The sequence below is a fragment of the Phoenix dactylifera genome, chromosome 1 (genome assembly GCF_051530095.1).
Source record: "Phoenix dactylifera cultivar Ajwa chromosome 1, Ajwa_hap1_PhDact_Kaust_v1.1, whole genome shotgun sequence".
Taxonomy (NCBI): Eukaryota; Viridiplantae; Streptophyta; class Magnoliopsida; order Arecales; family Arecaceae; genus Phoenix; species Phoenix dactylifera.
In genome coordinates, this window is record NC_143190.1 from 62,022,165 (window position 1) to 62,048,758 (window position 26,594).

At 41.0% G+C, this 26,594-nt stretch overlaps 1 protein-coding gene across 4 annotated transcripts; it reads left to right on the forward strand.

The window, feature by feature from the left end:
- Positions 1-25,226, forward strand: LOC103722160 (ATP-dependent zinc metalloprotease FTSH 9, chloroplastic/mitochondrial). Of its 4 annotated transcripts, XR_015972131.2 has the most exons (18): positions 1-893; positions 5,501-5,654; positions 6,095-6,187; positions 6,354-6,442; positions 8,208-8,331; positions 12,612-12,731; positions 13,458-13,508; positions 14,740-14,801; positions 16,706-16,763; positions 18,861-18,986; positions 19,065-19,145; positions 21,731-21,860; positions 22,106-22,254; positions 22,404-22,685; positions 22,763-22,852; positions 22,933-22,986; positions 24,702-24,905; positions 25,000-25,226. XR_015972131.2 is itself a non-coding variant. In XM_008812611.6 (17 exons), the coding sequence occupies exons 1-17, from the start codon at positions 286-288 to the stop codon at positions 24,837-24,839; spliced, it is 2,409 nt and encodes an 802-aa protein (XP_008810833.4). In that variant the 5' UTR covers positions 1-285; the 3' UTR covers positions 24,840-25,226. The 4 variants fall into 4 exon arrangements, 2 of the variants coding, with proteins under 2 accessions (XP_008810833.4, XP_088565027.2); XR_015972132.2 differs by lacking the exon at positions 22,933-22,986; XM_008812611.6 differs by having other exon boundaries at positions 24,702-25,226.
- Positions 25,227-26,594: the final 1,368 nt, after the last annotated feature.

Here is a 26,594-nt window from a genome sequence, read left to right on the forward strand (position 1 = left end):
GTACCTGATCAAGGAGTCAACTAAGAAGAAGGTAGAGGGAAGGGGAACCACGCCGCTCGAGATAAGGTCCCTCCCCCAAGTCCCCCCCTCTCTCTATATCTCCTCCCTCACTCGATCCTGTGGCTAAAAATCCTCGAACCCTCCTTCCCTCTCCCTCCACCCCCCTCCCCCCGACCATCTTCTTGAGGTCACGAGGCGGAGAGCTCGAGAACCCGTTCTCGTCCGCCCCATATCCCTTCGATATTTTCCTCCGCTGCCTCCGCCGCCTCCGCCGGCGTCATCGCCATGTCCGCCCTGCAGGCCTCCCTCTTCCTCCGGCCCTCGCTGTTGCCACCCATATTCCGGCCTCCTAAACGCTCCTCCATTCTTCTTTCTGGCGCCATCCGCCGCCCCGACGTCTCCGGCGGTCTCTTCTTCTCTCCCCTCCCCAAATCCCTCTCCCACCGCCGCCTCGCCCCCGTTCCCCGCGCATTGCCGCAGGAGAACACGGATTCGGCGCGGGAACCCTTTTTGTCTGGCCAAGAATCGATCTTGGACTCAGATTACCCCCAAGGCTCCGACCTTTTGCAAGAAACCGGCGAGGAGGCGTCGAGAGGGGAGCCCGAGGCTGTCTTGGAGGTTGGGGCGGTCGGAGATAGGCAAGAACTGGAATTTGGTCGTCAGGTGGTGGAGAAGAAGGAGACGAGGAATAGATTACCGCTGGTGGCGTTCTTGCTTGGGGTGATGGCTTCGTTGAGGAGGGTTTTCGATGCTGTGATGATGTCGGAGTGGCTGAGCTGGTGGCCGTTCGGGCAGCAGGAGAAGAGGTTGGAACGCCTCATTGCGGAAGCTGATGCAAACCCTAGAGATGCCGCGAAGCAGAACGCTCTCCTTGCCGAACTCAATAGGCACAGGTTCGGTCCTTCCAAATCCCCCCCTTTTTTTTCCGCATCTCTCCCACCTATCTACTTCCACTGCTGATGGAATCTTTCTACCTGTTTCTCAGTTCTTTGCATGCAAAAGAAAGCATCTTTATTCGGCAATATCCCTACATAAAAATTGAATCGTTTTACTATGTGCTGTTTTGCTGGATATGTCATTTATTTAGGTGTCATCGTTGACCCTTTCTTGCTGAAAGTTGCCTTTTGGATTTTACCAATTGAAAATTGGTTGATGGTAGGTTATAGAACATTGTCAGACCTCCATGGATTATATCTTAGTCTCTGGAGCTGGCCCATCATAGATGGTTTAAGGTTAGGGTAGTTTTCCGAGGTATATGCATACGTGTACTATGATTTTATGAACTGTATTATCCAAGATTCGCCGTCTCGGTACTGGATCCCGTATCGGTGCCACACTAGCCTATTATCGGCGTAGTACGATATAGGAAATTTTTTTTGCTACATCACCCAGGTACCGGTACCGAACTGGTACGGTACGGTATGCCCCATACCGTCCGGTTTGGGCTGGTATGGTGTACCTCCCATTATGCAAACTTCACTAACATCTTGAAGAATAGTTAATCCTAACAACACAAGTCTTTTCATTTTTTTGTTAATCCTACCCTAAGAATAGTTAATCCTACCCTAGTATCTACTTTGATATCATTGTTGTAAAATAAATTGTTGTGGTTGAAATCTGGCCTGAGGGTGACCATGCCGGGGGAGTCGGAGGAGCCGCCGGTCGGGTCGGAGAAAGGGTGCCACCTCCCGTGCGTCGGCGTACCTGCACAAAGCGTCACCGGTGGATTTCGGTGAGGGCCCTCCGATGCTTAAGTTAGCGTGGAGTTTTTGATGGCCAAAAGGTCTCCAGGCATTACCTGATGACGACTACTTATAATCCCTGTAGAGGTGCCCAGGTGGCGGAGGTATGGCATGTCCTCATCGTGAGAGGAGATGGCGTTTAGCCAGATGGCATGTAGTCAGGGCTTGCTTGAGGCACACGGTGTAGGCCATTTTTTTGAACGGTATGACGTTGACAGAGGTGGCAGGGTATGATCCTTGACAATAAGGCATGGCCGTTGGTTGACATGTCGTGGAGTGGCCAGCAAGCAAAGCATGACGCGGTGAGGTTGTAATGCACGACCATGTGTGCGGGCGTAAAAGCGCGTGTGGGTGTGCACGTGAATGCGACTGTGGGCGAGGCCGAACTCGCTTGGGGGCCGCAGTATATACTTAGCGAAGTCAGCTCGACTAGTACTGAGGTCGGGCCGACTTGGGGGTCGCGACATATGTTTGGTGAGGTCGGCTCGGCGGACTTTGAGGTCGGCCCAACCTCCTCGGCTCTTAGCTGACTCTGCAAGGCGCCCCCACTCAAATCGGGATGCCATTGATGGGGCCTCTCCGGCTCTTAATTGACTCTGCAGGGCGTCCTCACTCAGATCGTGGCGCCATTGCCTACGGTTGAAGGTGTCGTCGTAGATACCTGGTGCCCTGAGCTCGGGTCAGAGCGCGTCGTTGAGGATACTTGGCGTCCCGAGCTCGGGTTGGGGTACGTTGTTGAGGATACTTGGCGCCTTAAGCTCGGGTTGGGGCGCATCGTCGAGGATACTTGGCGCCCCGAGCTCGGGTTGGGGCGCATCGTCGAGGATACTTGGCGCCCCGAGCTTGGGCCGGGCCGTATCGTCGAGGATATTTGGCGCCCCGAGCTTGGGCCGGGACGTCATTATAAGCACCGAAGGAGGTTGCAAAGTTGGTGCAGAGCTCACTGCTCCTAAGCTCGTCCGCTGGGGCACTTCAGGCGCCCAGGTCGAGCATCAGGTATGCTTCGAACCCTTTTGCGAGAACTGAGCTTGGGGTCCCCTTCCACACTGTAGTGTGCTGGGGGGCCTTTTAGGTAGAAGGTCGTCATGTGCTTTGGCGCCTTCTTGCCTTGTAGATCTCTGTAGACTTTAACTGGAGCGCTTGATTTAAGCTCGGTCGCCCTCAGATTTTTTTTTTGAGGCCGAGGTTGAGGGAGCCTTTTCAACTCTTGGTAGATGTTGCAGGGCGCCCCCACTCAGATCGGGGCGTCATTATAAACACGGGCAGTCGACGGGGCCTCTTCGGCTCTTGGTCGACGCTCAGGGCGTCTGCGGTCTCGGCTCTTAATTGACTCTGTAGGGCGCCCCCACTTAGATCAGGACGCCTGCGGTCGATGGGCTTCTTCGGCTCTTAATTGACTTTACAGGGCACCCCCACTTAGATCAGAGCGCTTGCGGTCGATGGGCCTCTTCGGCTCTTAGTTGACTCTGCAGGACACCCCACTCAAATCGGGGCGCCTGCGGTTGATGGGGTCGTCGTATGTCGTCGAGTGTCGTCGAATGTCGTCGAATACTCCTGCGATCGTGGGAGCTCTTTGGCTTGCGATCGATACAACGCAGGGAGCCTCGAGCTCGGGGCGGGGCGCGTCGTCGTAGATACTTGGCGCCCCGAGCTCGGGTCGGGGTACGTCGTCGTAGATAAATACCTGGCGCCCCAAGCTCGGATTGAAGCGCATCGTCGTATGCTCCCGTGGTCGCGGGAGCTCTTTGGCTCGCGATCGATACAACGCAAGGCGCCCCAAGCTTGGGCCGGGGCGCGTCATCATAGATGCCTGGCGCCCTGATCTCATCACGAAGCTGCTAGCAGTCCTCCATATCATGGATGTGCTCTCTATGGAAGTGGTAGTATTTGTTCGAGCGCTTTCGCGACTTCGATGGTCGCATCTTCGATGGGGGTTGGAGGTAGCCGTGATCCTCGATCTCCATGAGGATCTCTGTCCGGGTGGATGTAAGGGGCATGTACTTCCCAAACTTCTGAAGGGGAGCGTACTTCTCAGGCTTTTGGAGGGGAGACCTCGGGCGAGCCGGGCTCTTGGGCCGAGGAGGATCTCTCTTGTGCCGGAGGGATCTACTCCTTGGTTGGTCGCACTCCCTTTCGTTGGCCATCGTGCGTCACGTGGGAGGGGAATGACATCGCGAGCACCGTCCTGAGGACTCGCGCCTGTGAGGAGGGTGTGCGGGCCAGGCTACTGCCTGCTGGAGGCCTTGAATGGCCGCAGTGAGTATCTGAATTTGTTGAACGAGCAGCTTAAGCTACTCTGGCTGGACTTGAGGAGTTTGGTCCGCTGGTGCAGGTGCCGCAGTGGGTGGACTTTGAAGCGAGTTGGCGGAAGTTGGTACCTAGCGCCTCGATGCATTTGGAGCTCCGTGACTCCTTGCCTCATGATCACGACTCAGACTCTTCCTCTGGCGCCATATGTTGTGGTTAAAATCTGGCCTGAGGGTGATCACGCCGGGGGAGTTGGAGGAGCCGCCGATTAGGCCGGAGAAAGGACGCCGCCTTCTGTGCGCTGGCGTACCTGCACAAAGCCTCACCGGTGGATTTCGGTGAGGGCCCTCCAATGCTTAGGTTAGCGTGGAGTTTTTGTTGGCCAAAAAGTTTCTGGACGTTACCTGATGAGGGCTATTTATAGTTCCTGTAGAGGTACTCAGGTGGCGGAGGTATGGCCTATCCTTATCATGAGAGGAGATGGTAATTGGCCAGGTGGCATGAAGTTAGGGCTTGCTTGAGGCACACGGTGTAGGCCATTCTTGTGAACGGCATGGCGTTGACGGAGGTGGCAGGGTATGGCCCTTGACAGTAAGGCATGGCTCCTGATCGACATGTTGAGGAGTGGCTAGCAAGCAAAGCATGACGCGGTGAGGTTGTAATGCATGGCCACGTATGCGGGCATAGAAGCGCGCGTGGGTGTGCACGTGGATGCGACCATGGGCAAGGCCGGGCTCGCTTGGAGGCCGCAACATATACTTGGCAAAGTCTGCTCGACGAGTACTGGGTTCGGGCCGACTTGGGGGCCGTGACATATGTTTTGTGAGGTTGGCTCGGCGAACTTTGAGGTTGGCCCAGCCTCCTCGGCTCTTAGTTGACTCTGCAGGGTGCCCCCACTCAGATCGGAGCGCCATTGCCTGCGGTTGATAGGGCCTCTTCGGCTCTTAATTGACTCCGCAGGGCGCTCCCACTTAGATCGGGGCACCATTGCTTGCCGTCGATGGTATTGTCGTAGATACCTGGTGCCCCGAGCTCGGGTCGGGGCGCGTCGTCGAGGATACTTGGCGCCCCGAGCTTGGGTCGGGGCGCGTCGTCGAGGATACTTGGCGCCCCGAGCTCGGGCCGGGACGTCATTATAAGCACCGAAGGAGGTTGCTGCGGATCACGGTAGCGGAGAGATCTGGCCGAGGTCGGCTTAGCCTTTGGCAGAGTCCGAGATCGGACTAGCTCTTAGCGGGACCGAGGTTTGGCCTGGCTGGTGTTGAGGTCTACTTGGCTGGAATGGGGTGGTTCTATGTTGGAGCAGGACGATCCATTTTCTCTCCCATCAGAAATGCTCAGTTTGTAGGATGTCACAAATTGGATTTTTTTTTCCTCTAGAAGATTTTTGCACTTGTTCTACAATGCTAAACGCTTGTGCCTCTAGATAGCTCTTCTGTCTTTTTCTTAGCAAGCAATCAAAACTTTGGATGTTATCATGGATTTATCTCATTTGTTTGGATTTTTTGCAGTCCTGAATCAGTCATCAGACGTTTTGAGCAAAGGAATCATGCAGTAGATAGTAAAGGAGTTGCAGAATATCTTCGAGCTCTTGTTGTCACCAATGCTCTCGCAGAATATCTTCCAGATGAGCAATCTGGAAAGCCTTCCAGTCTCCCAACACTGGTAGTGTTAAGCTCCTCTTTGTGTTATTATTTTGTTGTCTCATGTATATGTTCACTTTGTTGAGCATCTCTTTATTGTATCATCTTACATCATTCATGTTCTTTGGATTGTTAGCATTCCATTCCTGGTATCCTCCAAATTTCTACTAGTTATAATCTTGTAATCTTGCTATATTGTCAGGACGCTTCTTAAAAACATATAATATAATGACACTGAATTATGTTTCTTCAACTCAAGAATATAGAGAGGGAAAACACAAGAAGGAACATTGATAACTCCAACAATCTTCCAGAAATTCTTCATTATTTCTAGAATTTCAATTGACTTGATTCTGAAGTCATTATAAGTTTGCTTCAATCAGTGAACATGAGAGTTGGCTACATGTGGGGATTGCTGCTGCCAACTTTTGACTTTTAATAAAAATGTATTCATGTCAGTAGCTGCAAGAGTTGAAGCAACGCGCATCTGGAAATCAGGATGAGCCATTTTTGAACCCTGGAATATCGGAGAAACATCCATTGCATGTGGTTATGGTAAGTACATGTTAATAACTTTTGGTTTTGGATTATATGCTTAATGCTACCTGGATATAGAAAAGAAATATGAAAATGTTACCATACTTTCTTCCCTCTCCTGCTGTATTGTACTACTTTTCTGCAACTCTGCTGTTAACTTTCGGTCCTATATTTTACTCATCAGGTTGACCCGAAAGCATCAAGCAAATCAACACGGTTTGCTCAAGAACTTCTGTCAACCATCTTGTTTACTGTTGTTGTTGGACTGATGTGGTATGTTCTATTCATATTACCAAACCATATCATGTGTTTCTAGTGTATTTTAATAATAGAGTAGCATGTCCTTGTCCTGATTGAGTAACTTTTTTGAATCCTTTCTTGCCACAACATCTATGCGTTGGATCTTATGTTGATACATCTAGACGTAGAGTGTGAACTTTACATAAAAATAAATGTAAAGCAAGTCTTATTCTGTCAACTTAACTTTGTTATTCTAAATCCAAATTAGTTTATACCCAAGGCTATGTTCTATATAATTGAAATTGTCTCCATTAGATTTATCACTACATCCATTTAAGTCATCTCTGCCCTTTACTTTCCCATCTCCATTCTGCATCCAACGAGCTTATGAAACCATCTTAAATGTTGCCCCCTGCTTTATTTTTTGTTATTTGCAATTCCTAATCTTCCTTAAATAAACTGAGTTATATATCTACTTGTTACACTTTAGCACAATTTGCCTCAACAACCCCATTTTTTGCCATTGTCATCTTCGGCCCATGCTCTTCATTGATCACCTGACATTTTAGAACATCAGTAAATATATTTTATAATTGTTTTTTTTGAAATCCTGTACTTGTGAATGAAGATGGGAGGATGAGATTTGGAAGGCTACCACAAAAAAGCATGCAAACTGATGCAAAACAGATCTCTAGATGTAGACAATGAAAATAGTAACTGCAGAGCTAAGAATGCAAAGAAATTAAGGAAATAGATGTCATGAGATTCCTTAACCACAAGGATGGTAGGATAATGTGAAAGAATACCACAAGAAAGGTAAAAGCTTGAGGTTAAAACAAATGGATATAAGCTCATTGCCTTCTGTTATCGTACTTTGCTCTTTGAATAGACTATAGAGCTTGCAAAAGAGGGAAATTAGAAGCAGTTCAGTTAATCAGGATAAGGATATGACTTCAATCATTAGACTAGTCTGAGAAACTCAATAAAAACAAGATGATGCATTCATGTGTCAACCAACTTATGTCATTTAAATGTACTTTACATGAAGTCACTTTACAACTAATTGATCTTTATTTGCCTCTAGTCCTGTTGAAAAAAGTTGATTCTTCATGCATATGATGTCATTTTCTATGTTACCAAAATCACTGTTGAGTGTTGAATGTGTATGCCAACTGTCTGCCTGATGTGGTTTGGGCTTGGAATCCCTGGAGATTCAAGGTTGTCTTGGTGTGCCTATGCAAAGTAATTCTTATTTTTTCCACTGTCACAATTGCAACATGTCCCACTGTTCTTCTGGTTTAGTGGTTCAGTTTGTTCTGTTGTTATTGTGGAAGAATACTTTTCTTCTCTTGATATTTAATCGAGACAAGAGGAGAGACTTGCAAAAAGGAGCAAAAGAAAACATGCAAAAGAGTAAAACACGATGAGGAAAAAAAAGCAACCCAAATCCTTGCTGACCGTTAAGGCACATAGCAGCCAATTTATATTAAATGAGTTCCCACTCAATTCTGCTTTTATAGAAAAATGTAGGCATTGCATTGTGTCTGCTCTTTGATGTACTATGGTTAAACTTTTTGCTTTCAATGAGCACAGGATTATTGCAGTTATATGAGAGTACTTGGGCATGTTTATGTCATTCAATCTCTTAGTGTCATTTTTTAAAATCAGATTGTTAAAGCTGCTTACATATTTTTATGGGAATATTTACTTGAATATGATCTCTTATTAAGGCAAGCTTTCTTGCCTTGAATTCTTTGTTTGTAAGGATCTCTTAATTTTTATGATTTTTTTTTGTTAGGGTAATGGGTGCAGCTGCACTTCAAAAATATGTTGGCAGCTTAGGTGGTATAGGTACATCTGGTGTTGGTTCAAGTGCTACATATGCCCCAAAAGAGTTAAACAAAGAAATCATGCCAGAGAAGGTATCGTGGCTCTTTTGTGCCCATATTTGTTTTTATTTCATAAGTTTTACTAGTTTTTCTAAGTTCTGATATAAGAGTGCCCTAGTCTTCTCATTAAATTTTACCTTTAGTTCTAAGTAATCAACTGATTTTTTCAACATTTCTTGTTACTTGATTGGTTCATATTCAGCAGAAGACTAGATAAGCATTTTTTTTTTTTTTAATGGAGAAGGTGGCTTTATTTCTGTAAGCTCATGTGTGCAAGGACCATTGGGAAGCTACATATAATACTTAAAGTGGCAGAAGGACACACATACAAACAAAATGACACTGTAATACAACAAGGACCATAGATGCCATAAAATAAAATGGCACAAATGCAAAAACAGGACAACAAATATTCATGGACCATACAAATGCATGAGGAGTCAGCCCATGCCATGCATGACGAAGCCATGCCATAGTTCGCTTGGAGATAATGGAGACCAAAGGACTGTTGCAACAGAGGGTGGCAACATCGTTGAGGCTCTGATGAGTTGGGGTGGGCAGTGAGCAGGGTTTTAAAAAAAAGGCCCTGAGCCTGAAGGTTAGGACCACCCTAGGGCACTTTAAGCTTCAACATGTCTTCCCCCCATCGAAAGCAAGCCCTTAGCCAGAAGTTGCCGGCAGTGAACTCAGCAGTCCAGTAGCAACATTGAAGGAGGGTGAAGGGGAAGCCATGGGCTAGTAACGCATGAGGGCAGCCCTCACCTTATCCACTGTTGCATTTTGAGTTGGTCATTCCTCGGTCATCAGGGTGTATGGCCTTTAGTCTATGAAGGTGCTGGAGTTTAGATCATCGAGTCTAGTGGTCGACCTCGTGGCCCTTGATCAACCCTAGCCAAGATTTTAAATCCCATGAGACGACGCTATCATAATTTGCCTATGGAATGGGGTGCATCGTCGTCCCGCGGCATTCTAACACTTGGGACAGGGTATGTCCAAAGACTATGTAGATCGGGATGCTGGGACAATGGCAGGATAGTCCTGTTATGACACTTGGGACAGTACCTTGTGTCGGTATCTTATAGGACATCCCATCGGAATTTGAGATTTGAGACCATGGCCCTAGCCTCCCAGCCATGTGGGTTAGAAACAATGGGGGCTTACGATCCATCCTAGTGGCCGGAACCGAAGCAGAAAACCTTGAGTGTAAGACTTGGTCAAGGCATGGCTAATAGTTTTGCCTTTATCCTGTACAACTGATTGAGAAATCATGGTGGATCTATGGCTCTTATTAGCTTCATTAGTCGGTCGATCGAGCATAATCGAACCGGCACACCTTTGATTTTTGCTTCATTATTGACTTCCCAATTGAATCTTGGACAAACGGACCCATGTCCATGACTTGAGCCTAGGTGGGACCAAGTCCATAGGAAGTATGAGCCCGATGAAGTCGTCGTTTATACTACCATTTGGCCAACTGTGGTTGTCAAGGAGGCATGCCATGCTATGCCACACATCACCTAGAGAGGAGGATGCATCACCTTGCTCTACTGAGTGCACTGTGCAAGTCACTGGGCCATGCGACCTAAGTGATGCTCGAGGCAACTCGGGTTGTGACTTGGAAGATCATGGCTGTGTCACCACTTTCTCCCTTCGATCAAGAACTTGCCTCATGACCAACCACAACCCAAACAAGCGCTAGGGAGGACTAGCGGTCGTAGGCTGAGTTCCCGCTGAAGAAGACGAGGCTTACTGCTTTGTTGAAGTGGAGTGTATTCTCAGCCATAACCACCTTGCTGGCTTGGCCTTCTAGGTGGGGTGGTTGCCATGATCGTGACTAAGACAGCCACAACCAAGCCAATTACATCGACATTCTCATAAATGAGTTGTTGCCATGCACCAGTCATCAACATGCCCATTTGGATGCCGAGCACGATGAGACGGATAGATCAAGATGAACAGTGAATTGTGTGAGTTAATCAGAGTAATTGGCTCCATTAACATAGCTTTGAGTGCATGGGTCCATGCACAAGGGGCGCCAATAGTCGAGGCAATGTTCATGGTGGTGGTCTTGTCCAAGTATTCTCAGGGGAAGGCTGGAAAACACGTCCAAATGACACCCATCTTCATAGTGTCTAGGGTTGGAATGAAGTTAGGTTGCCAAGTCTCTAGTGCAAGCATGTGGCTGGCAACTAGCCAAGGTCTTGCTGCCCGAACAAGGAACCTATCTTGCTTCAACACAAACTAGAAGGTAAGGATTGCTCCCAGTGCCAATAGCAGTTGAAAACCGTTGTCGAGGTTCCACGTTGCAATCAGTTCACAAACGATGATCATTGTCATTGAAGGTGGTTGCCTTGTTGAACTTCGCCTGTAGATGCTTAATGTTGGTTGGTATCAGAGTCATGGTATCAGAGTCATCATCTCTTGCCATCTTTTTGGACCACCCCTAGCCATGCTAGCCCATGACTTCTATGAGGCGCCATTCCCCGTCACCTATTTCTCGAATCCTAGTTGAGGTGATGAATCCTCATGCACCTGTTTACCTAGTTGGGTAGAGGATGCCTGGCGATTGGCTAGGTCCTTGTGCCACACACCCTCCATTCCTAATCGCTCGTATGAGTTGCCATCAGCCCACTCCTAGAAGAGACATAGGCATTACTCTATTTATAGTTAAAATATTATATATTTAGTTTTAGGGAACCTTATGGTGCATTCTAGTTTAGTCTTTGTAACAAAAATTTGAAAACCATAAAATTCACAAGATATAAAGTTCTGTCATGCAAAAACAATTAATGGTGCTGGTCTAGAAGCTCCTTTTGTGTTGGATCAGTACACATTTTTCTTCTTATGGAGTAGGAATTATTGAGAAAAGCACATGGATCCAAAAATACTATAACGAACTTCTTGGAAAATCGTAGTGAGTTCTCTATTTTATTGGAAATGATTGTTAATTGATCCTATTATTACACATTGTTGAAACTTTTGAGTACAAACAAATGAGTGGATGAAGAAATTTGACTACCAACTAATAATAATGCGACAACCGGCCCTTTTAGTATTGAGAACTGATGGACAAAAGTAAACCACCTTTATTATTACCATACCATCCCTTGTAAATTATTACTATGTTCTAGGTCTGAGTTCATATCATCTTGAATCTTGTTTTGCAAACCTATTAATCTTAGAGAAAAAAATTTTGCTCCAAGATTTCGATTCCCCCCCCCCCCCCCCCCCCCCCCCAAAAAAAAAAAAAAAAAAAAACTCAGAATATTCTTTAGTCTCCATGCCGTCCATCTAAATAAGTGAAAAAGGAGAAATATCTTGTGCTTCCAGCAATTTGGGAGCATTGTATTATGCTTTTCATGCTGGCATTTTGGTAAGATTTGGGTATAATTTGGTAACATATTTATATCTAATGGTGGAAGAAGTTGGCAACATTGTTACATATGATGGGAGAAATTTTTACGAACTAATCTTTATAAATTACGTCATATGTTGTCAGTGATTGTTATGCATTATATTGTCAGAAAGCATCTCATGCAAGGAAGGTTGTACGGTGTTGAACCACCCGATTCGGGGCAGATTGGGGGTGGATCAGAAGGATCCGCCCCTTGGTTCTAGAAATTGGCAAGGGAGGGTGAGGGGGAGAAGGAAAGAAAGAAAAAGAGAGAGGGAGGGAGGAGAGAAAGGGAGGGAGAGACAGGGAGGGGGCGGCATAGAGAGAGGCCGAGGGAGGGGGAAGAGAGGGCTTTCACGACATTGAAGCCCTCTCTCCTTCACGGCGTCGGAACAGGAGCTTTAGCCCTTTTTTTCTTGATTTTTTTTTAAAGTGAAGTTGGTAAAGACTGCCGACTTGACTTAAAAAATTTCAAAAAGCCCCCTTTTTGATTTTTTTTTAAAGTGAAGTTGGCGAAAAGAGGAGAAGCCCTTGCTTTGTTTCGAAACAGGGACTCTGCTCCCTTTCCGATGCCGCGGACAAGAGAGGGCTTTTGAAGCCCTCTTTTTTCCCTCCCTCCACATCTCTCTTTTCGCTGCCCTCTCCCTCCCTTCCTCCCTCTCTCTTTTTCTCTCTCTCCTCTCTCCCCCTCCCTCCACCTCTCTCTCTCTGCCGCCCTGCCCCGCTCTCTCCCTTTTCCTCTCCCTTGCCAGTTTCCCTTTATTGGTACATGCCGGAATGGCACGACATGGTACCGTATTGTACTATACCACTGGCCTACTAGCATAACTGCCGGTTCTGGTACTGTGGACCATGATCTCATGTTTTGTTAGAGTTTTATTTATGAAATGTTCTACATCTTGTGTAACTTCATGCGCAGAATGTGAAAACCTTTAAAGATGTTAAAGGGTGTGATGATGCAAAGCAAGAGCTTGAAGAAGTGGTTGAGTATCTCAAAAACCCAACAAAGTTCACTCGCCTTGGGGGAAAATTACCAAAGGTTTGTCAGCTTTAATCCTTTCACCATTGCTCTATTTCTTTCTGCATCATGCATATCTATATATTTTTTAGAATAAAATGCTTAAAATAATCATCATTAAAGACTTATTCTTTTGATTCTAACATCATAATGGTTGTCTTCGAGATTTCTATGCTTTGTATGTGACTATGGGAGGCATCACCTTGTCATTGATTATTTGACTTAAATTCAGCTAATAACTTTGTAAAGATGAATCACTTTCAGTGTCAGCTACTCTGGAAGAGAATTAAGGACATGAAGGACTTTGAACTCATTAGACATATATCTAGCGTACATGATATGGCGCTAAACCTCTGTCTTATGTCTTGAAATCACTGGTCATTTCATGGTTGCTCACAAATTTAATGATCTAAAAGTTAAAAAAATGTAAAAACTAAAAACATAATTCATCAAAAATCAACAATGATTTTTTTCGTATGGAATGAAGTTGTATGCTTCAAGTCTGTGCAGTCATGCTAAAACATGTTTTGTAATATGTGATCCTTTTGGTGTCTTGTTAGCAAAACTCGTATTATTTGATAATGCATTTTCTTATATATAGTAAGGTGCTCTATCTGTCAATGATATCATTTAGATTATTGGCATGTTATGCATGAGCATTCAATTCTGAAAGATATAAATGCTGTCTGTTTTATTCTCTTTTCACTTTATATGAGCCTAAATTGCCTAATAAATGCTGTTTTGTAGGGAATTCTTTTGACTGGTGCACCTGGAACGGGAAAGACTTTGCTTGCTAAGGTGAGGTTATGCATGTAAAAGTACACAAGCACAGACATAGAGACACACACATACACGTAGTTACATTATTATCAAGGTGCAACTTCTCAAAACTTATTTGGCATTTTAGAATATTTATATTCATTACAACTTAGGTGTTTTTATGATAAATAGAATAATTCCTTGTGTAATCTTTGTTCTTACTTGCATTGCCCATTCAAGTAAATCTAATTCAAGCATTATACCTAGTTTTCCAAGATATGATGTGTTCACCTTTATATATCCTGGATAGAGGATATAAAACAATGGTTGCCGATGGGGTTAGGACAGGTTTCTTGCAGTAGAGAGGTGTCTAGCCATGTAGGTTGATTATCAGATGCCATATTTAAAGAATGACCAAGAGCCTCCGTATTTCCCAGTTTGCTAGTTATCAATATAATTCAGCAAAGACAAGTAGCTTGTATTTTTTTGTCCTTCCGGGGGCTATCTCTTCTTTGCTAATAAGATTTCCTTCATGATGGGATTCTAGAACACTTGGAAATTGTTGCAGGTGTTTCAGCTATAAATATGTTTAGCAGCACTTGATTTTGAGAACCGATTATTGCATGGACATAATATCCTTTTCTTATAATAAAGCCATAGAAATGAAATAAATCTTGTTGATTAGGTTTTGGCGTGAAGATATAGGAACATGGAGGCTAAAATTTTATACTGTTTTGATTTATGCCGAAAAGAGATGTTCACAAACTTGTTTGCATTTGTTTTGGCATATGATAGTTGTACTTTTGAATGCAGGTGGCATGCACCAATGCTCATAGACTAATATAATGAATCCTACTTGCCATTTTTCATGTTTTGGTATGGTTTTTATTGCAGAAACCTGATGTTGCTCCATCAACTTAACACCTCAAGCAAATGCCTCTACTGTCTTAGGTGGTGACTGTATTAGGCCTTATAACATATGGGTAGCCTCAAGGCTAATCTATGAACAAAGAAAAATGGAAAAAAAAGAAAGAAAAGGAATCCTTAGAGATGAAAGATTCATTTGTTCCTCACATGATTGTGTTCTAGTACTAGTTTTTGTTGGTTCCCTTTTTCCTTTTAGCAGTATGTTCTTCTGTTTATTAACCAGAGCTAATCTGCTTTAGGCTATTGCTGGAGAAGCTTGTTCTAATACTAGCTTCTGTTGGTTCCCTTTTTCATTTCTAGCAGCATGTTGTTCTGTTTATTGACTAGAGCTAATTTGCTTTAGGCTATTGCTGGAGAAGCTGGTGTGCCTTTTTTCTATCGCGCAGGTTCTGAATTCGAGGAAATGTAAGCCAACTACTTTTGCAACCATTTTACTTTCTTTTTTGCTTTGCTAATAATTAACATTTAAGTTACAAAATGACATGAAAGGACAGTTTGTAGAAACTCTGTCATGTTCGCTAATTGTAAACAACTCATCATGCATTTGTTGAGTTTATTTATCACTATCTGGTGCTTAATATCTTGTAGAATGTAGTCTCTGCAATTTACTGTATTTTCACAGGATTTTGCTTAGTCATTCCTTTTTTTTTTGCTTGATAACTGGCCTTAAGTTGTGGGTTTCCTGTGATCTCTGCTATGGAAGCTTGTTGATTTGTATTATATGAAGTTTAAGGTGTATGCTGTCTGTGAAGAATACTGATGGAGGAGAAGATTTGAATTATTAATTTTTAAGACCTGAAGTTTAGATGTAGATGTGGCCAAAATGTTTAGAGGCATGGATGCTAAAACTAAAAACTTAATTTTAGTGCTACTTGTATTTATTGTACTCTAAAATATAGTTAAAGTTTGGACCATAAGGGTGGTCAACAATGAGAAACTTTGTTAAGTGATGAGTTAGATCAGGGTCTTGATGGGTTTAAAATATTTGTGTGAAGCAAAGTAAAAACAAATAGGTTAACATGGAGTCTTTATGACCACAAACCTCCAGAGTTGCCCAAGAAATCATTATCAAGAAAGGAAGAAAGCTGCTATTGCCTTTAAATTAAAGAGGATAACTCCAAGAATTTTGTTGCAGCTTAAAAATGTGTTGGTTACAAGACTGTCTGGTAGAGTAGATTCATAGGTTTTTAATGCACTTTGCTATAGGGATTCTATTGCTGGCAGGAATTATTTTTATTCAAAAACCTTAAAAAGAACTATTGGTTTCTAAATGTGACCTTTCCTAAACCTGTACATGACAGTTTTGACTAAAATATTACTCTCAGCTACTCCTTCGAGTGCCTTTTGCACTTAGCGTCGGAAAGAGGTGCTTCTACAGCGAAGGTGCTAAAACCTAAAACTAGGCAAACTGACTTCGGAAACTTAAACGAATCAATTCCCACTTGACCCATTCTTCTGACTGCGCTAGCATCATCGGATACGGCAACAGAGATTCTTCCATCTCCGCTCTCAGGAGCGGGCTTGTAGACTATTGAATTCCAACTTCGAGCTCCTTCTACTCTAAACTACCGTGTGCCTATTTGGATTTCTCTCAAAAGCACTACTGTCCCAAGTTTCATGAGCAAACTAGGCTTATCGAGATTGATGTGTTATTTATTTATTTTTTTATTTGTGTGTGTGTGTGTGTCATCACTTCCTTTCCAAAGTGCTCTCTTCCGGCTTCAACTACTTCATTTTCCATCTTGTTCATGAATTCTAATATCAAGCAATGCTCTTTACACATTACTTTGTAAGATGAAACTTCAATTTGAACATGGGTAGTGGATAATTTTTTTCCTCTACATTGTGTGCCTGTGCTTTTGGTGGTGGGGAGGGGGTTTCTTAAGAGTATAACATAATTGTATCCTACCTAAATAATGTATTGGTCTATTTCCTCATAAGTGCATGACATGCATTATTGCATCTTTTCATCATTTGTTGTCTCATTAACAGACCCTCCTTAAAATTATATTTCTGGATTGTCTGTCACGGATAGATCATATGAATCAGTTCTGTATTGCTTCCATTGCAACTTCAAAAAAGTATATGACATCATTTGGTTCTCGAAATTATAGCCTCTTCAATTTGAGGCTTTTCGATATGTGGAGGAATTTGCAATTGGATTGCCTTTCATGATTTGCTTTTGTAAGATAGCTTTATGCTACTGCTATAAATATTTGGAAATAATTTTAATTTTGAAGAGATCATAAAATTGAATTTTTAATAATTTGTATTCATATAATCTTGTTACTGTTTGTCCCTTATGTTAGGTTTGTTGGTGTTGGTGCTCGGCGAGTAAGGTCCTTATTTCAAGCTGCTAAGAAAAAGGTAAATTTCTCTTTAGCACCTATGAATTGGTTTATTTGTTTATAAAGTTTGGTATTGTAATCTGTTACATATTATTAGCATGTCAAGTCAGTTGTAACAATTTGCATTGCTCAACTTTGATGCTGTGATTAATATCCTGCTTTTAAACTTCATGATGGGTGGACCCTGGTTGTCACATAAAAACAACTTTTATTGTCTCTATGCCTTCCTTCTTTCCAGTGGAGATTGGAGAATAATGGTGGGAACGCCACAAATTAGATTCATGTATCAAACACTTGGTAAACACTTCCCAAGGCTTGGATGACCCACCCTCAAATGGGAGGAAGGCAACCACAGGGCTATGGCCCAGTTCTCAGTAACTATAGACTTCCAGCAAATATAATCATGTACTACTTGTAGCATAGTGGTGCAATGTCTTCATCATGTCCACCCCACCCTGTTCTCTCTCGTTCTGTCTAATATGCAGGTTTTAGTATGGCTTTCCCCACTTTGCCCAACATGTTTTTTCTCAAGTAATCTCAATGCGGAGCTGATGTATTAAAAATTTCTACATGTTAAAATTCTACCCATAAATCAGTTAGTTTATGATTTTTCAACTTTGAGGTCATATAACCAAATTATTAAGCCCTCTCCCGAAAGACTGTTCGGCTTCCACAGATGATCTTTACCCAAAAGATTGTGGAACTTGATTTTCTCTCGATAGTTCTATCTATGTGAATCAAGTTTCCTTAGCTTTATGCATTCCTAAATGAATTTGATTCATCTGTAGTTTCTATATGGTTGTTTTAATTTGACTGCTCAACGTTTGTTATGGAATTTGATTAGGCCTTCTTGGTGGCTGTATTTCTTGTTTGCTTGATCTATTTCAGTCTGCAAGCTATGGTTGTTTTTATGTGGTTATTGGAAGGTAGTATAGACTATAGAGTAAGGTTCGTTGAGCCAGTACTGGGATCTGTATCAGTCGGTAATTAGCACGGTACGATATGGGTTCCGTACCATGTTGTTCCTGGTTGTACTAACAAAGGATGAGCCAAAGAGGGAGGGGGAGAGGGAGGAGAGAGGAAAAGAGAGGGAGGGAGGGGGGGGGGGGGAGAGGCCGAGAGAGAGGGTGGGAGGCTAGAAGAGAGAGAGAGGCCGATGAGGGCTCCCTTCTTTCGTTTGTCAGTTTCGAAATAGGGGAGCCCTTATCGGTCTCTCTTTCGGCCTCCCCTTCCCTCTCTTTTTCTTTCTCTCTCCTTCTCTCTCCTTCTCCACTTTGAACTGAGGTAATGAATCATGCCGGTAGTGAACCGGTCCGGTACGTCCCGGTCCGGTCCGGTACGTCCCGGTCCGGTCCGGTCCGTTCAACATAGTTCGAAAAACTATGGTATAAAGTAAGGTTTGCTATATTAATGCTTACTGTCTTGTACCAAGCGTACCAAATCAAACCAAACTCAATATTGGGGAGAGGGTTGCCAAGTTTTAGTACGCTAAACTGACCCCATATTGGGTGTGTACCCTCACTATACCAACATAATTCCGGTATGGGTATAGTTTTGAGATTGTGAATCTTTGTATATAGTATTCAGTGTAAAGAATTGTATTAGAAATCATGTGATGTTATATTTTAGGTAGCATATGGAGTGTTTGGTATAAAGAATTATATTAGAAATAATGTGTTGTAATATTTTCTTTTTCTTTTCCTTTCAACAAGAAAAAAGAGGAAAAAGTTGATTGAAGAGATTACTGTAAATGAAATCACCAATATCAATTTTAGAAATCTTAAGTTGTAATTTTTCATGGAGCCCAAATTGATTATGGAGCCCAAATTATGGTGTAAATGAATTATACACCAGATCTGAATATCTTCACTGTAATGAAGAATAGATGACTAACCAGACTACTTCTATTACATGACAATGAATGACAATGAAACCACCAGTTCTTTTTATCATTTGATAAAGGCCATCCTTCCGTACAATCTCTATGCCTTTTAGATTAATATCGCTTTGAGTGCATAGTTCTTTCCTTTCAATTTGTGTCATTAGGTTTAAGTGATTGGTTAATCCCAACAATTTTTTTATTAATTATATGCTGCATCTGCTTTTGTTAATATAGGCACCTTGTATCATTTTCATTGACGAAATAGATGCTGTGGGATCCACTAGAAAGCAATGGGAAGGGCATACTAAGAAAACTTTGCATCAGCTACTTGTTGAAATGGATGGCTTTGAGCAGAATGAGGTATGTTATACCTTATGCCTGTGCTACTCTCTGAAGTAACATGTCATCTGTGCCAACAGCTCTAATAATTGTATACAGGGTATTATTTTGATGGCTGCAACAAATTTGCCTGATATTCTAGATCCAGCATTGACAAGACCTGGTAGATTTGACAGGCATGTAAGTTCTTTTCTTATATGTTGGTTTCTTTAAATTCAAAATTGAAACTTCATTGGTTTCTGCAGCAAACAATTTGGATATATAATACTTGAAAAACAAGGACTCTTCTGCCAAAAGAATAAGTCCCTTGTCTGAGCTATTCAATTCAGGAACTTGCTAAAGATATTAATTAGTCAAGCACTTGTTATCTCTCTGCTGTGATATAGTTTTAACTTTGTCATATAAAGTGTACCCATGAGGAGATTGCTCCAGTTTATCGGTTACTCACCAAGTTGAAAACTTAATCTCATCAATGACCGGCAAAGCTTATTCTGGAAGTTATCCTGCCTCTTGTCTTTGAACCGGCAAAAATCAATAGAAAGATTCAAATTTCTGCTTCCACATACAGTTAGTGGCAATACAAATGCATGTTTTCTTACTCTTCTGCAAACTGTAAGTTAGATCATAACTACGGAAGAAAATTATGGAAGTATGATCATATATCTTTAGAAGAAATAATGTTTTCTGAAGGATAATTATTAACTCATTGGTTCATTGCAAATATTTATTATCAGTCTCTGATCAAACTTATGCTTTTTCATGGCAATTAATGGTAGAGCTGCATTGATCTAGGTTTACAATTAAGATTTTATGTTAACAGTGATCTTCAGAATTCAGGTCCAAATCTGGTCCATGTTCTCATGTCTCAAGTTGGTATTGTTGGTTGGTTTAGATTGGTTCGACTGGCCTTAAGGAAGAAATATTCCTACCTTGAGCGATAAACTAGGCAGCATTTGGATTTGCAGTTATGGTGACTGACATGGAGATCTTTATTATATGAATGGAAAAAACATGACTTGACAATTGTTGCTGAGTTGGTAAATAAGGATGGCTAACTTTCAAATTTCAAAGTATAAGATGCAAGTTTTGGTTGCTTCAGCTCCATAAAAACTTAAAATTGTTGTAAGCAACTGGGAGAAATGCTTTTCATTGCAGAAAAGTTCGCTCCTTTATACAAGCCTGACAACATAGGATTAATGTTATGATTGGATATTTGGCTTTCAGTCTTGTGCCTCAAAGCGGAGTGCAGTTCTCTAATACATTAAAGGCTTCTTGCGACATGCTCTCAAGATTTTGTGGATTGTACATTTTCAGTAAGGTGTGAGAATGGAAATAGCTGGAGGAATCATGGATCCTGTGTGTCGGGAAAAAGAGGGAGGTTTTCAAAATGAAGATAACGGAACATATTGGAACCGGCATATGAATGATTAGCTGGCAATTAGTTAAAAGGAAAATGTATCCCATGAGAGATGGTGAATGGGGATGTAAATGGATCTAGACAATCTGATTCAATTTGGTATTACTGTCTGATCTGGAACCAAGGGCAAATGTAGCTAACTGTTTGTTATAATTTCAGGTATAGACGGGTGCGTGGTTTGGAGTTCAGCTAAATTTTAATATGGACTTATAGTTTTAATATTTGAATATGGATAACCGTATATACTTATATGGATACAAATATGCTTATATGCTTCCTTTTAAAATCAACCTACCCTTTCTGCCAACATTTTATAAGCATAGGCCTACAAAAAAAGGCAGTCCCCGCACATTGGTAACCTGTGTATTAGATACCTCGGCAATCAGTATTTGCTGTCATTGGATGCGTCGTTAGTCAAATCTGATCATATTTGGTGGTGTTTACAATAAATACTGTTATCTCTCACATCCAATTTCTATCTGCATTTGCCTTTACCAAGTACATATGTTTTTGAAAGATTTGAATGATCCTGTGTTTGCATATGGCTCTATAATGCCAATATGAATGTGGATTTTGCATGTCTGTTCTGTGTGAACTCTATTTTCATGCCTAATAGTTAAGCATTATTTATTTGGATTAGCAGAAAAGGCTATACGTAATAAGCCAATCATTATTTCAAAGATGTTTGAAATAAGAAAGTGTGTTTAATGAGTAACAACCTTGAACTGAAGAGGAAATATTGAAGTGAGAATCAAGCATTCCGATGGTAGAATTGCATGAGGGGGCTTTCATGCTTTGCTGGTGGGTATTTTTGTTTACTTTGAGAGACGCTCCAGTTGTTTATGACATGGATATTAGAAATCTTATTAACATTTCAGTTTGGTGGATTATGTGGTAAAAATTTGTTGAGTTATTCATTCAGGTCGAGAGGGGTTCTTTAACTAGTTTGGTCAATAGACTATCTCTGTTGTAGCTAGTAATTGAATTTACCATGTATATAAGAGGAACTTTTCCGAGTATATCATAAGATGCTAAGTCATAATATATGTCTCTGTGGACTATGGACTTATTATTTTATCTGTCTAAAACAATCACTTGCTAAACTCATGGGCAATGCATATGCCCCTTTTGTCCCTTTGCTGATGTTGCAACTGCTTGAACGAGTATCTTTGAATAAGCACACCTGTGGACAAGTATATATGCATTAATTTTACAGGTTGAAAGAAGCAGTAGAATGCACACGCATGAAACATTATTGTTCTTTCATGCTTTTGGTTAAGATGTTCTTGCTCCTAGGCTTCTGTCTGAACTCTGAAGCACAACAGATTCTAATAAGATCTGCTTCTAGATTGTTGTTCCAAATCCTGATGTGCGTGGCCGGCAAGAAATTCTGGAGCTTTATTTAGAGGACAAGCCACTGGCTGATGATGTAGATATTAATGCAATTGCTCGCGGTACTCCAGGCTTCAATGGGGCAGGTTTGTTTTCTTAGTTTATTTTAACCCCAAAAAGTTTACCCTCCTTTTTTAACTCTAGTAACAAGTAATCACCAAATATTAAATTAAAAAGTAGCTTATTTCCTATTAATGCCTTGTTCTTGATCGGCTCTTTTACCCTTCAACAGCATGTCACTTTGCATTTGTTTAACTCATGTTAGGGATTTGTTATAGAAAAAAAAGAGACAATTAGACTAAGTTTTGAATTTTTTTGTCTTATTTGTTAGATCTTGCAAACTTGGTAAATATTGCGGCCATTAAGGCTGCGGTAGAAGGTGCTGAGAAGTTAACTGCGGCACAGTTGGAGTTTGCGAAGGACAGGATAATTATGGGTACAGAGCGGAAGACTATGTTCATAACAGAAGAATCAAAAAAGGTATGCATGCTATCTTCTTCTATCTTTAATGATGGCAGTGCCAGTCCTTTCTTGGAATTGCAGATATAATCTTTCTATGCCTTCTGTAAACTTAGCAGATCCATTAGAGTATTTATTAAAACTAACATCAACATAATTATCTTTGTTAGCTCACTGCTTACCATGAGAGTGGTCATGCCATTGTTGCACTCAATACCGATGGTTCTCATCCTATTCATAAGGCGACCATCATGCCACGAGGATCTGCCTTGGGGATGGTGACCCAGCTTCCTTCTCAAGATGAGACATCCATCAGCAAGAAACAGTTACTAGCACGCCTTGATGTATGTATGGGAGGGAGGGTTGCTGAAGAGCTTATCTTTGGTGAAGAATGTATCACAACTGGTGCAAGCAATGACCTCCAGACCGCCACTGAGCTTGCACAGTACATGGTATATTTTGCAAACTCTAGCAGTATTGATATTGCTTTTATCAATTATCAGTTTCTTAACTGATTGTTCTTTGTCAGGTGTCAACTTGTGGGATGAGTAATGCAATTGGCCCTGTGTATGTCAAAGAGCGATCAGGTTCAGAGATGCAATCACGAATTGATGCAGAAGTATGTGCTATGAAACTTCGTCATTTTCTAAGTCTAGCTATCGAACTTTTGTAAGAACCTCTTTTTATATACATATACAGGTTGTCAAACTCCTAAGAGAAGCTTATGACCGAGTTAAACAGTTATTAAAGAAGGTTTGTTTCTCAAGATCTATTGCTTGTTATGAAAATCCTAAAATTTTATAACTTTTTATGCAAATCCTAAACTTTTATAACGAGATGCATTTAGTTATTGCATGATTCCAACAGGATGACTTTTGCATATCCAGAAAATAATGCATTTGCTTCTGACCAACAATGATTTTAGTTTGATAGCGAGGCTATTCACCATTATGATGCTGTGTGACCAGAGGTGTGGATCTCATCATTGTGTTAATGTCTTTTGGTTTATGCTATATATTACATTTAATATATAGCATGAAATAGTTGGCTCCACAGTATTTCAGGGAGAGTTAGGTTATGCTCTGAGATTACATATTACTTCTTTGGATCCTTTTTTCTGCATTGTACAAGAGATGACTGTGTGAAGTTTCAAGGATGACAAGCCAGCAGTGAGTTAGAGGTAACTTTAACTCCAAAAAACATTAAGTTAGAGGTAGCAAAGTTTCCATTATTTGAGAGAGCACATGCTGGTATTGGTTGTATCAAGGTTCGAAAAGGCAGTCATAACAGGCATCTGTGAGGAATGAAGACCCTGAGAATTTTACATGTTTCTTTGGGAAGGAGAGTTTTACATGAATATGCCACTTACAAAGGGGGTTGTCATAGTGTTAGGTGTTCATTATTCTTCATTGTATATATTAGTTTGCAATACAAGATTAACATGCTTGCGTAACTAGTTTCATAGGTGCAGACTATTTTAGCTTTAGATTTTAATAATTTGTTACATCAAAAAAGTGATTATCTTTTGCTTCCTTTTTATGTGATAACAAGGATGAAGTGACATGGGCCAGACATCTCCAATAAATTTGAATGCATATGCTGGGATGCACCACCGGTATGCACTCAATGCATGTGAGGCTTAGCTGCAATTGGAAGACAATATTTGGGCAGTACACAACATATAATGAGAACCTAGTGCATAAAATTTCAGTTAACTAATGATCAGAATGTTTTCTATAATGGAATCTTACTGTGATTCTATCTCTGAACTCGTTAGGAAAACATGAGTTTGATATTAGTTTCTGCATGCCCATCCTCTCGAAGCTGCGAGGTAGTTCAGGATGACAAGCAGCCAGTTTCACTCCATTATGCAACATCTTGATTCACTTGCAAATTGAGTTGTACAAGCATCATCATTTAACATAAATAGCTGTTAGTTGTGGTGCCGATCTTACGGATTTCTAGATAACCTGTTTACATCTGTATAGATGAAGATTTTAGCTAGTTAAATATAAGTAGTATTAACTAAGAATCAACATGTGGAATTTATATTTGCTGTTGCTTTTGATGATGCAATCAGCAAAAATGGCTTTGTATGTTGAACTTGTTTTCCACCATAATCAGAAGAAAAAATTCTCAAATTGGTAAGGCATTAATTTTGCTTTATAACAGTATGATATGCAAATTACACAGTACATAGCGGTTTATCATACTATGTTTGTCTTGTTGGTCATTATTTTATTCATGATTGAGGTAATTATGTCTAAATACTAGGTCTTTTGTATTGTATTAAGGTAGTCTGATGTGTGATATAGAAGCTATTTGTAGTTGACGTTTAGCATCACCCTAGATCTGAAACTCCCTCTGTGCTCAAGTACCTGCCGAGTAGTTCTAGACTTTTCCTGTCTTGTCTTGTAGCTGCATTAGTCTCTCTCTCTCTCTCTCATGGTTTTTATTATTCTTTTCAGCATGAAAAGGCATTGCATGCGCTAGCAAATGCACTTCTTGAGTATGAAACACTCACTGCAGATGAAATCAAGCAAATCCTCAATCCATATCAAGAAGATCAACTTTTGGAGCAACAAGAGGAGCTTGCATTGACTTAGGCTAGTTATCATTTATGGATGTAGTTTTTCCTAACTGTAAAGCAGTGTACAGCAATGCAATCACAGGTAAACTATTAGAAGTTCTCTTATGTCATCTTTTGTGGGAAAAAATGGAGCTGGCTAAAAGGCATGAGGTGTACTTTTTTTTTTTTCCAACTAGCTTCCATTGGGAAGGAGCAGAGGGAAATTCAATTCTCACAGAAGGCTGTAATTTATCTCAATTCTGTTGATCAGAGCAGACCCAATTAAATATGGAAAACAGCAACTTTTGGAGAAAAGCTGGGTTCAACCACCAAACATTTTAGGTATTTTAAATCAAAGCTACATTGTAAAAAAACTTATATTTGGACTTGGAGATTCCAGCAATAGAAATGTTATTATTCCAAACAATTTGTTCTAGTAAAATCTGTGTAAGTGAATGTTACTGCTGTTGCATACAGTAGTTGGAATGGAGATCCACTTGGGCTCCTCGAACATAAGTTGAGCATGAACATCGTGTGGTTGAAGGCAACATGATCTAGTGACATTTAATTTGGTTGTCACTGAACAAGTTTATTTGCGCTAATTCAGAAGAGCAATGTATCTTAGTGAGAAGCACTGAAAGATCCCTCAAAATGAAAATCAACACTGCCGAACATAATATACAATGTGTAAATTGATTAAAAACTAACCATTGTGCATTTTTGAGATCTTTTTAATCATTTCAGGGATATGATATCATATTTTAGTTTGATCTCTATTTTAAAATCATCCATATTAGTTAAAATTTAATTTATATATTGTAAAATATGTAAATCAAGATCAATAATTTAGAATGGGAAAATATATATCTTATACCATATTTTTCATTGCTAGCTATATTTTTACAATTCATTTTTTCCAGTTTGATGTATATGCAGGAGACCTCAATTTTTTTAAAAAAAATTAGTTTCCACATATTTCATATATCTTAAATCATGATCGACAATGTTGATGTTTGTTTGAGATGTTCTTCATTGTTTTTAACTAGGAAATACTTGGAGAGAAATATTCCTAGAAGCATTCCAACCTCTCTCTCTCTCTCTCTGATTATTAAATATGTTTATTATTAAATATTAATTTTTATGGATATAAATTGAGATATTTATATACATGGATAGGTAGAGCTCTAAATCTACAATTTATTGTTGGCATACAACTAATATGTTAATCAAATAATTAAAATAAGAAAATTCAAAAGACACTAATAACTATATGACGTGCTATCAATTACTATTTGATTGATGGCATCAAGTGAGATAGGGCAGCTAGGAGATTTCTCTCAATGCACCATGGGAATTAGGACTGATGGGGTTTTGGGTTATGTGATGAATAAAAGTTCCAATCTTTCGCATCTCAATTTGTGTTGTTATATTTTCACATAAATCATACTTAATTTTTTTTTTAAAAAAATATTTTTTTTGGCAAAAAAAAACTTTAGAAAAGTAGTATTGAAATAGACTATAGTTAGTTTTCAAGGCCTGATTCAGCCAAGTGACTTCGATGAGCCACTAAGTTTTATTGAGTCGGTTGGAAAACTTGTTGAGTCAAGTTGACTTAGCCGAGCTTGTAGTTGACTCGATGTTTTTAAATTATTCTATGTAATGATATAGTAGTAAGCCTCCAAATGACTTGATTGCGAATCTGCATCGGTTCTTTGAACCGTGGAAGCATGCATGCATGCCAGCAATAGGAAACGAAGGTAATAGTAATACATACAAAGACATCAGCAACAAC